This window comes from Erythranthe guttata, chromosome 12, assembly GCF_056151865.1.
Source record: "Erythranthe guttata isolate IM_541 chromosome 12, IM_541, whole genome shotgun sequence".
Taxonomy (NCBI): domain Eukaryota; kingdom Viridiplantae; phylum Streptophyta; class Magnoliopsida; order Lamiales; family Phrymaceae; genus Erythranthe; species Erythranthe guttata.
This window is the reverse complement of record NC_142544.1, coordinates 13601637-13619217: the sequence shown is the minus strand read 5'-3', so window position 1 is coordinate 13619217 and position 17581 is coordinate 13601637. Positions and strand designations below refer to the sequence as shown.

Below are 17581 nucleotides of genomic sequence, written 5' to 3'. Positions count from 1 at the left end.
TGATATTTGTGATGTTATGTTTGGATTATATAGTTGTTGTGAGCATGATTTTGAAAAAAAAGATGCATTTCACAGTTTTTAAATTTGAAAGATTAATGGAATGCCGGATAATAAACAATTCGGATATAGAGGGCCGACATCCAACTAGGATGAAATGTGTGGTTTGATTCCACTTAGTGAAAAGGGGCTCGGAACATGTTTATCATTCAGGTACAAAAATTAATCTTTCAAGGATCCGATAAAACGAAAAATGTGTTTTTTACGATATTCATAAAAAGGGCATTGTAGTCATTTTTGCATAAGTACGTGTTTATGTGTGAATGATGTGTGTTCGTGATTAACCGTTTGCCTTATGGAGTTTGAAATGTGAGTAAGGATGACTATATCATATTATATATTATATATAACGTATTTTTCAAAGTTCGATATTTAATCGGATTTCTTACTGAGCTTTATAGCTCATCTAGATGCCTTTTAATTGCAGGTAATAGTGTTAGTAACCCTCCGCCGGAATGGATCGAGTAGCGGATCGAGGTCTTTCCCGCTATTTTTGAAAGTTGTACGAGGGCCTATGAACGATGCTAAGTATTTTGATTTTTGGTGATGTAATAGTAAACTTAAGTATCCCTTTTTGTATCTTTCGAACTTAAATCCGGTATGGATCGTACTTGACTTTTATTATAAAATCGTCCGTTTAGTAAATTTTTTATTTTCACGTATCACTAGTAGTTTTCGAAATACTCACCAGAATACCTTTCAAAACTGTGATTTCTTTTCGAACCAAATTCAAATTGACAGGGTGATAGTGTAGCACTCAGAACGAAAATCCTCCTCTCGAAATTGTTTTCAAACGAAACATTTAGTCGACTAAAGTACTACTAACAAAGTTTTCGAAAATCACAAAAGTTTTTAATATCCTAAGAGATTTTTATAATTGCGTTTTAGTCCCATTCCAAAGTTTTAAAAATTACAAGGAGATCCTGTTGCTTCAGCTATATAAACGAATATCCGATAAACCAGTTCAATTTATCACCCGATTAGAAGGGGGATGCTACATTTACACAGTTAGATTCCTGACTGGCTATCAGAGAAAACAACCTCTTTGTTCAGTTGGATTTTTTAATAGCTTCAATTGCAACTATATAGTCTAATTCTGTAGTAGATAGAGCAACAATGTTCTGCAGTTGAGATTTACAACTAATATTCAAAGAGAGTAAGTACATAAGATGTAGTAGATTTCTTATTATATCTCATTAACAAAGTTTGAATCCACATATCTACATATTTCAATTTCAGCAAAAGATCTATAAAAGATAATTCCAGTTTTTATAGAACCTTTCAAATACCTTAACAATCACTTCACAACCTCCCAATGAGACAAACCTAAATTATACATAAACCTACTAAGACAGCTAATAGCATATGCAATGGTGCAAACCCTCAAGTACATAATAGAACAAATTGCACTAGCATAAGGTACATATTGCATTTCAAAAATTTCAGGTTCAGTTTAGGAGATTGTTCCTTACTTATCAAAAAATGAGCAGCTAAAAGAACTATAACGGGTTTAGCATCATTCACATAAAACTTTTCTAAAATCTTTACCTCATATGAATATTGATTGATAAACAGTGAACAATGTTTTCTATCTCTAACAATGTCCATGCTTAAGATTCTTTTTGCATCACCCAAAAATTTCATATCAAAATTTTCACTTAGACAAGATTTAACATGATCAATAGTCTTTAAGCATGGACTGGCAATTAACATGTCATCCACATAAAGCAGAAAAAATATAGGAATTTGAACAGGATCTTTGAAATACAAGCATGGATCAGAAGAGCTTCTCAGAAATTTTAAAGACATTATGCAAAAATCAAACCGATTGTTACACCTACAGTCTTTTGTGTTCTATTATTTTTAAATGGTTGTGAGTGTATGTGTTTTCACACATCACTTAGATGGTTTGTCGACCAACTTTAGGATTTTTGTTATGTATTAATCCACACGTTTATGCATCAACTAGTGAACGTGTTTGGTGATTGAACTCATTGTAGAACATCTCGTTATGATCCCACGACTCAAATCCATGTGGTATCATTGATGCGGCAATTCTTTGAATCTTACCCAAGCCATATGCATGGGCTTAAGGTTGAATTTTTTGAATGGGCTAATTTCCCTTCTATTTATATATTTTACATAATGTGAAAAGAATCGTTTTACGAAAGTTTGAGAGAACTCTTAACAACTAGTGAGGGATCCGCGATCTGATCATAGCAACCAACTCTTTGTCTTATCACAAGTTGAGAATGAAAACATTTTGAGGTTCATTGCTTCATCAGAAACTGCAATCAGAAATTCTATTCAGTTCACTCTGATTGAATCAGAAATTTTCCAAAAAGCAATTATAAATGGAGGTTCAGAACTTCATTAGGGCTAGATGAAACATGCTTAAATGAAACAACGGCGCCAAAAAATTGATAGGCATAATACCCACATGCAAAATTATAAATGTACGGTAAGGACGGATCTGGATCAGGTGGGGTAGTTATCGTTCAATTATTGATCCGACAAATCCAACTGACTATACCAATTAAATACTAAAAACTATTATTGATCCAACCATTGTTGGTTCGATAATGGTTAACGAATGATTTTATACAGTTTCAAAGTGAGTTGGTTGGTTGGTATTATCATCCATATAATTATTTATGAAATATATTTTTAGAATAATAAGATGAGATTATATTAACTTGTTTAAAACTAAATTCAAAAAATATTCAAAATATTGAAAAAATATTATGTAAAAAATTCATAACCTTAAAATAAGAGTTTTCTAGTATTTCTTAGAAGAAGAAAACATGGGATAATTATATTTTTGGTCCGTATACTTATCACCTAAAACGATTTTCGTCCTTGAACATTTTCCACTACGATTTTAGTCCTCAAACTGACAATTTTTTGACAATTTTGGTCGGCCGTCTGATTTTGCTGTTAAGTTGGATGGAATCGTCATGTGTACCTCACGTGACGTCCATTTGGCAGCAAAACAAAAAGAATATATTGGAACCGATGTATCCTCCTCATGCTCTCCTCTCTTATCTCGACCATTTTCCCTCGCCCGAATACATAATTCTCATTCTTCATAAACTCTAACAAACGTAAATTCCATTTATATATCCCCAAAGTTGTGGTGATCAATTGAAGTACATGTTTTATCTGCACTCTGGTAAGTCATTTTGTGAAGACAAAAACATTTTCAAGAGTTTGATCAATCATTTAATGGTTATGAAAACTGTCTTGTTCAAAATTCATCCAAGCTTTAGGGTTCATAAATAGATGTAAGACATTTAATTGGTAACGTTTATAAATTTGTGTTCAGAGAAAAAAGTTGTGAAAATTCAAAGATTATTCACATCTTTCCTCGGAAGGAGCACTTCATTTAGAAAAAAAATTGTATCCAAAGTTAAGTTGACAATTAATGCTCGATCATGGAAAAATTACAAGAAAAATGCATTCTTTTATTTCGATAAGTTCATAAAATAAATACCTGTTAAATGTCAATTGAATAACAATGCTCGATTGTGAGATATTAAAACATTCAATGTGGGGCAATTCTGATTTGGCTATTTTTCACCTCAATATGAAATTTATTATTTATGTTTGCTAGAATTTATGGGAATGAGGAATTAAGGATTTGAGAGATAAAAATAGGTGGAGAGAATGATGTGGAAGGGGTCTGTTCCAACTCATTTAATGATTACCAAGTGGACGTAGTGAGGGATAACTGACTATTCCATCCAACTTAACAGCCTTATTTGACGACTGAACCAAAATTGTCAAAAGACGTAAGTTTGAGTACTAAAATCGTTGAAAGCAATGCTTGAGGACGAAATTCGTTTTAGACTATTAGTATAGAGACTAAAAGTATAATTATCCCAACAAAATATATAAAGGAGGGCAAGGAATGGAAATTGGAAAATAAATATAGCACGTATACTTCGATAACTTAGTATTTTGAGTTTTGACTTTTTTTTAAATATTATTTTAACTTTTATGTTTTGATTTCAACTAAAAAACAGTTATCAATATCTTTTTAAATTAATTACAATTAAATATTTTATTACAAAATTTCATTATCAAAAAAGTCGGTTGATCATATAACAATCGGTCAATTTACAAAATATATAAAGGAGAGCAAGGAATGGATATTGGAAAATAAATATAGCACGTATACTTCGATAACTTAGTATTTTGACTTTTGACTTTTTTTTAAATATTATTTTAACTTTTATGTTTTGATTTCAACTAAAAAACAACTATCAATATCTTTTTAAATTAATTACAATTAAATATTTTATTACAAAATTTCATTATCAAAAAAGTCGGTTGATCATATAAGAATCGGTCAATTTGAAAAGCGCCAACTGACCCATTTATACATGGATTGGTTAAAAATAGCGGTCCGGCTATATGAGCCAGTTAATTATCAATTATTGGCAAATGGTTAAAAGTGGATCAATTGATCGATAAAATCAGTCAATGCCCAACCCTGGTGTACGTCATCATATTCATACAACAGTGAATTCCAAATATCGTCATGAAGGACCAATATGTCCTAATTTCTCTAAATAGTGTAATCATATTATCCTAAGCGTTGTCTAGACTACGGGATTATGATGATGGTTAATCAACGATCGAATTCCAATGATGGTTAATTAACTATCAATAAATGCAATAAAGTAAATATTGGAAGAAAGTACGTGCTAGTTTTTCCCATGTGTTGATTTGCTTTTGTAGATGATATCGATTTCGAACCATTAATCTATACATAATAACACACGTACTCATGTGTATATATGCTTAAAAAATAAATGACAATTATTTATATAGATTTACGGTTCAAAACCATCCGATATGTTACACCATATGTAGTATCTCATGGATTGTTAATTTGTTACGTTAATATCGGTTTTCAATTCTAAATTCATTAACCCAAAACACTAAGTTATCATATGTTACACCATATGTAGTATCTCATGGGCCGTTAATTTGTTACGTTAATATCAGTTTTCAATTTTGAATTCATTAACTCAAAACACTCAATGATTTTGAACTATTAATCTATACATAATAACACATGCACTCATGTGTATATATGCTTAAAAAATAAATGACACTTATTTATATAGATTTACGGTTCAAAACCACCCGGTATGTTACACCATATGTAGTATCTCATGGACCGTTAATTTATTACGTTCATATCATTTTTCAATTATGAATTTATTAACCCAAAACACTAAGTTATCATAATATGACATGTTACACCATATGTAGTATCTCATGGACCGTTAATTTATTACGTTAATATCAGTTTTCAATGATATTAGGCTTATCTCTTTTTCTTTTCATAATTGTCTCTTTTCGACTGTGAAACGGCATTGTAATAATCTCGCTCATAGTCTTGCGAGTGATCTGAATCTAGCTTTTTTGGAGGGTCCATCTCTTCCTCCTGAACTGGCAACTTTAGCCTAATAATATCTACTATTTCTTCAAAAAAAATATCAGTTTTCAATTCTGAATTCATTAACCCAAAACACTAATTTATCATATCAGTTTTCAATTCTGAATTCATTAACCCAAAAATTAGAATCCACTCACCAATTTCAACAATTCTATCTAAAATCTCATATTAAGAGTGCATTACAAGCAAGTTCTTTTATAGGCTACCTAAAAGTCGGAAGCTCCTCTCGAGATCAACAACCGTAAGTAATATTTCTCAAATTGTAACTACAAATTTCTCCTCTCGAGTTCATCCTAGTCAATTAACATATTCAATTGTTGGTTATAACTTATAAGACAATCAAACACATCAAGAATAACAAGGAAATATAAATGAATCTAAGAAAAAAATACTTATACAAACATAAATGAGGTTCAACTTTATATATACTAATAAAATGAATAAATTCTAATGGTATTAAATTTAAAATCCAAATGATATGAGGACCATTTTGATTCAAAATATTCAACCACTATATTAAGAGTACATTTGTAGTGCCATGTCAGCATTTTTAAACCGTTTCTTGACTTTTAATTAATGAAGGGGAACATGTGTTATAATCCGTATTTTAGGGCATCTGTTACAAATGCTATACTTTGAGGGTTAATGTGCAATTAACCATATTATCCATCAATCATATCACTATTCTCAAACCAGACCCAGCCATAGGGTCTATACCTTAGTTTTGGATTTCCTATAATAATAATTAAAAAGGTAAAATTTTACATACACTCCTGAGATATGCTAAAATAAATTGTAGGTTCCTGTGGTATAGGTAATTACAATGACCCCACTGAAACATTGTTAGAAACCGTAACGAAATAATGATTTATCATTCCGTTAGGGTTTTAACGCATTATTAGTTTCAGGAAGTAGTGGAGAGTTGGAGAAAACATAGAGTTCGGGGGTGACATGACTCCACCAATATTTCTTATATCCTTATTATTTTATAGAAGAATTTATAAATTTATAACGGTCCTGCGAAAAACAAATATAGTGCATATCAGTCCATCTGGAATGAAATCGTGGCTCTGGTAATTGGTTTAGGGACGTGATTGTAATTACCAATAACACAATGACCTTAAAGTTATTTTAACATATCGCGGGTGCATGTGTAATTTACCCTAATTAAAAATTGGGCTTTATTGAAGTTGGGCCAAGGATGATATACGGTCCCATCTGTCATACACAAGTCGAGTGTGAATCATACATACAACTGGGATTGGGCATCACGGCCAAGGATGCTGACATGGCACAATTTCATTGGCCAAAGATTGGTGTACTCGTCTGATGGTATTCCCGTAATTATAGCGAAAGTCAAAGGTCAATTCCGGTTCCGTTGACAGTCAACCATCCTTATTAACACCGCTCTCCAAAAACCATCAGCTCTCTTTCTTCCTTCCTCTCCGATCCCAATTTTTCATTTTCAATTCAATTTCAATTTCAATTTCCCCAATTTCTCAATTTTTCCCCCAATTCCAATGGAAGAAGACAAATCATTTTCCGAGCTGATTCACCGCGGCGAAGACAACAGCCATGGCTGGCAGAAGGTCACCTACGTGAAGAAGCGCACCAAGGCAAGCAAAAACACCTCCTCGAATCTCCTGCCCAACGGATCCGGAGCTGTAGCGGACAAAAACGGCGTTTTCAAGGCCGTGGAGAAGAACGCGGAGGATCGCCGCCGCATTCTGGACGCCAAACGCGCCGCCTCATCGCTTTACGACGACGACGATGGATTCCCGGTGAGATCGAATCGGAATGTGGACGACGACGAGGATTACCCCAACGGGGAGTCCAAGGAGAATATTCCTGCGGATGCCAATAAGAAGGATAAGCCGAAGAAGGTCAAGAGTCCTAAGGTCACTGTGGCGGAGGCCGCCGCGAAGATTGACGCTGATGATCTCGCCGCTTTTCTATCTAGTATTTCGGTATTTATTTTATTTTTTTTTACTTTTGCAATTTGAATTTGTTTTATTTCTCAATGTTGGTGAAATTATCGGAATTTATGATTTTTTGTATTAATAGGAATCATACGAGGGGCAGCCAGACATACAATTGATGAGGTTTGCTGATTATTTTGGCCGGGCATTTTCAGCAGTGAGTGCCGCCCAGTTTCCGTGGCTGAAATTGTTCAGAGAGTCTCCACTGGCAAAAATTGCTGATGTGAGTTGGTCACACTTTTATATACTAGTTTCCATTTTTTCCATTTCAATAAATTTTATAGCTTTGTTTAAATAGTTTATATGATCGCACATTTTTATTTTAGAATGCCAAATCTAAATGCGCTTGCAACACATTTTAGAGATTAAAAAAGAATCATTTATCATCTTACACTGGTTCTATTCATATTAAAAAGAAAGGGCTATTAGATGAATTCTTATGATTTAGTTAGCTTTGTTACGAGTTGAATGTTGTATCTCTATGGAGATATTGTTGTGGGGTGGTTTTCGTTTAATGAGAATCCTGTAAAAGTTCCAATATGTTACTCTGTACCTGATGCGTCTTCATGATACATTTTCCTCAGTAAAAATTCCATCTTTTACATTAGGATTCATTTTCTTTTGGAACAGAAACGCATGAAAGCATTTTCTAGTTATTTTAATGCACAAAGCATCTAAAAATGATAAAAGATCTGACCATAAATACCTTGGTTATAATTCTTGCTTGTGTGAGCATTAAACCTTTATGGTCGTATATATCTGTTTAATATTTGGGTATCTCAGGCTTCATTTTGTTTTGGCTATTTTACTTTGGTGCATAGTGTGAGTCTCCTAATTGGATTATTTCCAATGAACAGATCCCTCTTTCTCATATTTCCGAGTCTGTCTATAAGACTTCGGTTGACTGGATCAATCAATGTTCCTCTGAGGCATTGGACAAGTTTGTGTTGTGGTCGTTGGATGGCATTCTGGCTGACATGGCAACACAACAGCCGGGGTCCAAGAGCTCAAAGAAAGGAGGGCAGCCAGCATCTTCAAAGGCTCAGGTAGATAGATACACTTGATGCTCCCCCATATTATTTCTTTTAGTGCTTCTTGTAATTGAAAGGTGACAACTTAAATTCTGTTTTATTTTGACTTTATAAAACCAACAACCACAATTACTTCATGATATATTACTTCTTTGTATCGTCTTTCCTAGATTCATTGGTTAGTTTCTCAGTTTACTTGTTTTCCTATGCAAATTATAATGCTTGTTGATCCATTTTTTAAAATTTCTTCTTGGCTACTAGTCTGGTACCAATTTTTAATTGTTGATATTGCAGGTTGCTATTTTTGTAGTTTCGGCAATGGTATTACGTCGTAAACCAGATGTATTAGTTAATTTATTGCCAAAGTTGAGGGAAAACTCGAAGTACCAAGGACAAGATAAGCTCCCAGTTCTTGCATGGATGATTGTCCAGGTAAACCATATTTCCTTATACTCTTCAGCATCAACTCGGATTATAGAAACCATTTGATCTTTCTGCTACTTGCTGCTTGAATTTTATTGCTAGATGATGCTGAGCCTTTTTGTGTAGGCCTGTGTAGGAGATCTAGCTGTAGGATTGTACGTATGGGCACATCATATTTTACCAATACTTGGAGGAAAATCAGGCTCTAATCCACAATCCAGGGACTTGGTCTTGCAGCTAGTCGAAAGGTTTAAATCCTATATCTTTTTTCTGGATCGCTGGGCTCTGTGGTGGTTAATTTTCAATTTAATTTACAAAATAAACTTATTTATTCATCAGAATTCTGGCTGTACCCAAAGCTCGTGGTATATTGCTTAATAGTGCTGTTAGGAAGGGGGAGAGGTTGATGCCACCTTCAGCACTTGATCTACTGCTACGTGTAACATTTCCTTCATCTTCTGCAAGAGTTAAGGTGAGAGACTTCCATTATAATATTCATTCTAGTTCTGCAATCCGTTCTATATATTCCTTTTCTCTGAACCAGTATTCTGTGATAGGCTACAGAAAGATTCGAGGCAATTTACCCTGTTCTCAAAGAGGTTGCTCTTGCGGGTTCTCCTGGAAGCAAAGGGATGAAGCAAGTATCACTTCAGATACAGACTGTGGTTGTTAAAGCAGCTGGGGAAGGTAACGACGAATTGAAAGTGATATCTAACTATTTAATTTATTTCTTAATTAGATATTTGACAAACTGGTTCTTTGCAGGGATTCCAGCACTATCGCAGGAAGCAACAAACATCTTCATATGGTGCCTGTCCCAGAATTCCGATTGCTACAAGCAGTGGGTAAGTTTTAGTTGGCAATGTGCATCTTCATTCGTAAAATCTTCTTTTCCGAATATGTTATAGTCTCACAATAAGAATGTAGTCCTAGTAAGTTACATGTGCACTGCTACTTGATAAGGTTATATCTTGAAACTTGGTGCGACAACAATGAAGGTCTAATTTATTTAGTATACATTCCCCCCCCCCCCCCCCAATCCTTTCGCTTGAGAAGAAACTACAGGGTTTCGATCCTTGTGCTTTCTAATCTCATTCGTGTGCAATTTTCTGCCTTCGAATGTTCATATTGTCGTTGCCCCTTTGGGGCAGTTTATATAGGGTTCACTTTTGAGGCGCAGTTATGATGTTGTATAATTCATTTGACAGGACAAGATCTATGTGGATAACATAGAGGCGAGCGTTGCTGCGTTGAGGAAGCTTTCCGAGGAGTGGAAGAAAATTTCTTTAAAACAGTCTTCTTATCAAGCACTTGGAGAGACTCTGAAGAGTTTCAGGCAAAAGGTAGATATTATATATATATATATATATATATATATATATATATATATATATATATATATATATATATATATATATATATATATATATATATATCCATTTTCTCCCCATAAGCTGGGTTTCTTCTTAAGCCGTATATCTTATCTTGATTGTCTGTTCTATTACAGAATGAGAAAGAATTAAGTGAAGGAGTAGATGCTGCTCGTCAAACTTACTTTAAAGATGCAGATAAATATTGTAAAGCAATATTGGGTAGGGTATCCCGTGGTGGTGGTTGTGCAAAAGCTATGGCCTTCATTTTGGTGTTGACTGCCGCCGGTGTGGGAGCTGCCGTTGTGTACCCAAGCTTGGATGCATGGGACTGGGATAAGTTGTCAGCCGTATTCAATACTTAAGCCATATAATCGAGCCAAATTTAACGTGCAGGTTTTTTAAAAATTTCACTCAACCAGAGCAAAACTAACAGCAATTGCCTAAAGTTAAATGGCAGAAGAGCCTAGGCCCTTGTGTAATGGCAAGTCTTGGTTGTTTTATGCAAGTAGACTATTGGGAAGTCTTAATTTCCTTCTGTTTATTTATTTTTTTTTCTTTTGTTTTTCGGGATAAAAAGACTTTTGGGAAGTTATTAGCATGTAATTTATTGGGAAATTGTGCTTTTTTTCATTCCCATTGTTTTTCTTCGTTTAGGTTAAATGTAATCTTGATGTAATTCTGCGCTGACCTTTACGGGTTTTGGAAAATGTGTTCACATAGATTGATATACTTGGTTCTTTTTTTCACCATCAAATAGAATTTTAGCCAAAGGTTTCATTCGAGACATCTTTCTGTCTTTGCAGTTCTTTTTATTTTGTCGCGCTTCGTTTTTTGCATTGTATTTGTTGCTCGTGTACATAAATAGGTTAGCATAATAAGTTTTCTGCCTTGATGAACTAGGTTGGCAGTAACCTGCAAACACTTGATATACAGGTAACTGAGAGTTGGAGTAGAGAATCCACTTCTTAATTTGCTTTACATATTGAACAAGGAAACAAATTGTATGTTGTTGCATTAGGTAAATAAATCATAATCCTCGGGTTTCGCCCAAGGAAACTTCAAGTATCCACCCTTAATCTCAGAAGGATTTTCAGGTACGGACCATGGGTACTTCATTGACGGATCTCTCGGGAATTTTCTGAAGTTCAGAAATGGTGCCCAAAGCAACACCCTGCCCACACAAACAAATAAATAAAAATGCTTATTTAGTCGATTCATACGTTTTTCAAGAAAGCTGCAAAATAATCGAGCAAAGAGGGAACGGCAAACTTACCCTGGAAAGAACAAGAAAACAAACATGAACTGCACATACATTTCGAGTAGGTTTCTCTTGTACCATCTGGTTCTAAGCCAATTCATAAGGAAGGGCTGCCAAACAAAAAAAATAAGCAAACCAACAAAACCAATTATCTTAGAGAAGTCGATACTAATTACCGGAACGACGAGGAAGTAGAAGAAAGCTGCAATTCCCGATTGAGTCAAAATCCAAAGCAGATCTTCTCCTTCCATCTCACCTGTCTCAGCCAAAGCAGGCCCTGCAACCTGTTCACATACATAATTAATATTTCAAGAAAATTAAATCGAAGCCCTCTAAATTAAATCATCGAAACATGACAATTAGATTTTGCAGCTAGATTTTTATAGCAAGTAGGCAATCATCATACAATTGCCAAAACTCCTCCGACTCGAACGGCCAAACCAAGAACATCGGTTCCGAAATCTTGAACGCTCGTGCATGCCTGTCATTGAAAAGATTGCGTGAAATTCGTATACAAGAATACTTCCTCGTTGAAAAATATGCATAAACAATAAAGATATATGATACATATGAAACCTGAAGTAATTTTTTAGAGTGGGAATGTTTTTGTTGACAAGAAATGGAGGGAAGATGATTTCTGCATTGGGTTTGGTGGGAAGAGGAGAGAGAAGGCAAAGCCTTGGGGATTTGTGAGCTCAAAGAGAAGCTCATTTCTGAGCAAAACTGTGTAGTTTTCTCTTATCTTCTTTTTTATTTTTCCAGTTAAACATGGTACACAAGACAAGACATCATGGTTCTGTGGTAGATACCCTAAATTTAAAGATATTATTATTATTTTTTTTAATTTTATGTCTTTTATATAGGAGAAAATTTTAATCAAATGGAGCAGATCGTTGTCACAAAAAATTAAGAAAAAAAAGAATATATATATATATATATATATATATATATATATATATATATATATATATATATATATATATATATATATATATATATATATATATATATACAATGTTTCGATTGGATTAATTATATTTATGAGAGAATTAATATTGGGGAAAATTCAATAACTCCCTTATTATGTAGACTAACATTTTTCCCCGTGCGATGCACCGGATAACATTTCAAAAGTGAAAATAATGATTAGTTTAATGCATGACAATAATAATTATAATAAAATTTATTAGTGATATCATCAGTTATACAAATTTGATAATACAAACTGATTCCGAAAAAAAATATATTAACTTAATTGTTATAATATGAAATTGATCATTAAATAAAGGGTAAATTACAATCACCCCTGAGGTGTGGTTAAATTACAAAAACCCCCCTCTTGTTTGGGTAATTACAACCACCCCTCAACTACAAATCTTCTTACATGTCCACCCTTGCGGTTTCAAATTTAGTGGAATCTTCGAGATTATATAGAATATTATCACTTTTGTATCCGTTTTATCCCATTCGAACTCCACATTTTGAAGTAAGATGATCATAATATGTGTTTTTTGGCTTGTATATATCAGATTGTGGTGCATCAGAAACTGTATTTTTACACAAAATGAGTACAAACTAGAGCGCATTCCACAAAATCTACATGATTATGTTGAATTTGACACCATAAGAGTGGAGATGTAAGAAAAAAATCATAGTTGAGGGGAGTAGATGTAATTATCCAAACAAGAGGAGCTTTTTCGTAAATTGACCATACCTCAAGAGGGTATTTGTAATTTACCCTAAAAACAAATATACTACATCACTCTTTATTTTAATAATTATTAAAAATTAGAAACATATAAAACATATTAAAAATTAAAAATATATATAAAAAAGAACTAAACATTTAATTAAACAAAACATAATGTCAAAGATATGTGCCAAAAAAAAAATTAAAAGAAGTTATTGAGAAACTAATAAAGAAGAAAAAAACAAAGATGAATTGACATAGTAATATAGAGAGAAACAAATATATTATTCTCTTGTTCTTCTTGTGTGTCCAATTCAATACAATGAAGCACTATATATAGTACAAGTAAGACCATGAAAGGTCGTGAGTTACAAGGAATTATGAGCCTATAATGGTGAGTAAATGGTGGGAGTAGTGGTGGGAGTAATGGTGAGTAATGGTGGTCATCCACACATTTAAGAATTCATAACACTCCCCCTTGGATGTCCACCATGTATGGAATATGTCTCGTTAAAAACCTTGTTAGGAAAACCCATTGGGACAAAAACTAATCGAAGGAGAAAAGAGTACATATCCATGTGAAACTTGCGAGCGTGACACTGCCTCGTTAAAATCTTGTCAAGAAAAACCCACTGGGACAAAAACTTGGTCGAAGGAAAAACAATACAGTATTTTTATAAGTAGTGTTCATGCTCCCCTGATTTCGACATATGACTTTTAATCATCTTCTCAATGAAGTAGTTGGCAATACTCCGATAAATGAATATGATAATTTATTGTTTGACTTTGATATAACCAACTATATCCGCTTTAAGATCCACGGAATTTTCCATAAAGATAGTGTAATACACATTTTACACTTTTGCAAATTGTAATTCTTTCATTATTTTCTTGAGGGCTTAAAAGATCTTCAATTATGTCCAATGATTGGACAAACATAATATCCCTCAATAGATGAGTCATATCCATTTCTTATTTGTATTAATGGATAAAGATTCCATTTAATAGATTTTTTTTTGCAGATAAATTTTGCCCTTCCAAGATTTTTCATCTCAAATTATGTCACCAAATAATTGACCGTCTTTGTGAGCTCTTCGTGAGTCTCCACAAGATTTAGATCATTCACATCTATACCATGATAATGGTAAGTCAAATTATTTGATCATTAACAAGGTATTTACTGAGGTGAATGTACCATATTTTGAAGATAATATGTAAATGGATCATTTCTAGAGTCTAACTCACGAGACCTCTGATTATATGCACAACGCATTATCAATTCTTCATTAATTTTATGATCCATATAGATATGCGGTAATTGCATCCATATGATGCATGTCAAGTATTTTGAATACCATCATAAAGTGATTGCATCATAAAAATATATTTTCAAAAGGTATTCAAATTTACCGCAATGATTTTACCCACTTTTGCACTAAAAACTTTCACAAATTTATGTGTGATGACCGCAAGTCAATGTACAATTCATTTCATCAATAATTTCAAATAATCATGGTCAATTTCATTTGTGAATGCATATACTAATGACCAATTAGATGTTGACATCTATCAAAATGTATGAGCTTCAAGCTCTTCACATTATAAAAATAATTGTACATATAGTTATTCAATCACATTTTTCGTACTCCCCATATTTCTTTATAATCAATCAAGAGCTCACTATTTCACTTTCCGGTACCGGATTCTCCTTAGAGAATTATATTCATATAAATGGGGATTGTAGCCTTTGTGGGTACGATCTCTTGTAGTGATTCATATCTTTTCATGTACCATTTATTTTTCTCTTATACAAAATTTTCTTGCATCAATAAAGTTTTTCATAATACTTTATGTGCTTGAGCTCATTATTTATTTCAATATAAATGTCCTAGATGGACAAAATGCGCGCCTTTGAGTTTCACAATGTGGAAGGAGTATTGAGCACTACTTGTCCACTTTATTTTCAAACTCAATATAAACAAATTCAATTTGGTACATGAATATTCATTCGAAAAGAATTTTCAACTCTTTAAGATATTATATCGGTACAACAACAAAATTGAGAACTAATAGTCTCAAATGTCTCTCTATTCACTTAGAGAGCAAGCTAACCATGATTTATTTGCCAATCAACTCTTTATTGGCACATAATGGTTCGATTTAAATGATCTCGATAGCTACCGTGTAATCACCAATGATTTTCTCATCCAAATATGGATTTCATTTATGCCACCATAATTGGCAAAAATTTATCAAATCAGAGTAATGGATATTAGTTGAGGCGTCCCCCAACATCGTCTTTAAGACGAATCCTTTCATCGAATGAGATAAGTAATAGGATGATAATACGATGCTACTAGCGCTAGTAGACTTTAACTAAACGGTGTTCACCCCACTTATAAGGGTGTTAATCATTCGAACCAACATATATATCTCCCTCTCTTATATGTATAAAGTATAATTGGTTAGCTGTGTACCATAATCATTTTTCACCCAATTAGGGATTCACGATGCAATCATAATGTGAAATTTGTCCTTCAAGGATATTCATTTTCATGGCAAAATCTAATGTAAAATGTGTCCTTCTTGGACATTTTCTCTTGCACTCATTTGCAACATATGTAATACTTTCACGTTGCCATTTTATCGATAAATGCATCTAGCATTTTACATCTTAAAATTGTTGCAATTGAATTCTTTTTTCTTTTGTGCTTAAATATTTCCATGCACAAATCTAGATGAGACAAAGATCATTTCATATAATTCACGCCGTTATGCAAGAACCGGCTTCTTATCTCCCCCTTAACGGCGGGAAAATTGTCTCATTAAAATGGCAAATGACAATGTATGCCATAAAAATATCTCCCATTAGGGGTGCAAAATATTGCATATCATAAATTATAAATAAACCATGTGATATAGCTGTTATCTAGATGAGAGTAACTACGTTTGAGAATCTAATAGGTTCGGTACACAAATGACCAAATTTCAAAATATTGAAAATTCAGGGACCAAACTGTAAATTTTGAAAATTTAGGGACCAAATTGTAAATTTTGAAAACTTCAGGGACAAGACTGCAATTTTAAAAACTTGGGTGAAAACTGAAAATGCTGAAATGTATTCATAATTGCAGATGATGAGAGGAACGTGCTGCATATTCTAAAAAATATTTGGACTGGATCGTAATATTTTCAAATTCGGAGGACAAAAATGAAAATTTTGAAAATTTTGAGGAGTAAACTGTAAATTTTGAAAAATCAGAATATGCAGAGGGTTTGGAATTTTAACAAGAAAATCAGATCCTCTTTTCTTTCGTTTGGTTTGAAATTTCATCTAGACCAATTATAAAAAAATCATATAGATACCTCCATAGATATGTATTTGGAATGAAATTTACAACTTTAATTTTATTGGTCAATATCGTGACTCAAAAATCACGCAATTTCTTTTGTTTTTCTATTGGTGCTTGATAAAGCTTATCAACATGTTTTATCGTAAAATATATATATGACCAATCATTTTTCATATTTCTCATCTCTCTTTCACTTCTAATGATGAGATAAAATTTATAGTGAATAAGCTTGAGCACCATGATAGCTATTCATGTCAACATATCTCTTTGAATTTTTAATATTGTTGTTTTCACTTTCAAAGAATAACAACAGTTGAACGAGCTTTGTATCATTTCAAGTTTAGCTCACAGCTCTTGCTCTATTACAATATGCAATCAAATTTCTTGATTTTGCTATTATGAGTGCAACTTGAGTTTTTATGTTGCCACTTCATGATCATAATATAGATCCAAAATATTGCTACTGCGGTAGCATTTCAATTCACAAACTTAGAGAGTTTTCTCTCTTATATATCTCCATAAGTAACTTTATTTTATGTTACTTTTACAAGACACGTAACAAAATATTTACTCGTTCTTGAAAATGAAACAATAATTTTGCTCGGTGTCTTCTAAACACATTTTCATTATGAAATATTTGGCTTGTATTTCCAATACACATATATGGATCTTCAACTTCAATGTTCCATAACTTATAGTTACATTTGTTCTTGAACTATCGAATATATATAATTTCAAATTGCATGATATGACTCATACCATTGAATCACAAATGAATAGTCTTTTCGAGTATATATATATATATATATATATATATATATATATATATATATATATATATATATATATATATATATATATATATATAATCTCAAGTTTTCAGTTTTATTGCTTAAAATTATGTACTTGATTTGAGCCTGGAGGCTTCATATAAATCTTTATAGTAC

The 17581-nt window shown here is 32.8% G+C and overlaps 2 protein-coding genes across 2 annotated transcripts; one reads left to right on the top strand and one right to left on the bottom strand.

The window, feature by feature from the left end:
* The first annotated feature begins 6756 nt into the window (after positions 1-6756).
* LOC105962775 (transmembrane protein (Protein of unknown function DUF2359, transmembrane)) lies at positions 6757-11721 on the top strand. Its single transcript, XM_012987099.2, has 10 exons — positions 6757-7494; positions 7592-7729; positions 8364-8552; positions 8832-8969; positions 9087-9208; positions 9300-9432; positions 9518-9647; positions 9726-9805; positions 10169-10303; positions 10468-11721. The coding sequence occupies exons 1-10, from the start codon at positions 7048-7050 to the stop codon at positions 10693-10695; spliced, it is 1740 nt and encodes a 579-aa protein (XP_012842553.2). The 5' UTR covers positions 6757-7047; the 3' UTR covers positions 10696-11721.
* On the bottom strand, positions 11200-12499 carry NDHL (inorganic carbon transport protein-like protein). Its single transcript, XM_012987100.2, has 5 exons — positions 12168-12499; positions 11998-12072; positions 11768-11875; positions 11607-11701; positions 11200-11504 (listed from the first exon to the last, which is right to left on the bottom strand). The coding sequence occupies exons 1-5, from the start codon at positions 12300-12302 to the stop codon at positions 11348-11350; spliced, it is 570 nt and encodes a 189-aa protein (XP_012842554.2). The 5' UTR covers positions 12303-12499; the 3' UTR covers positions 11200-11347.
* Between the last annotated feature and the right edge of the window lie 5082 nt (positions 12500-17581).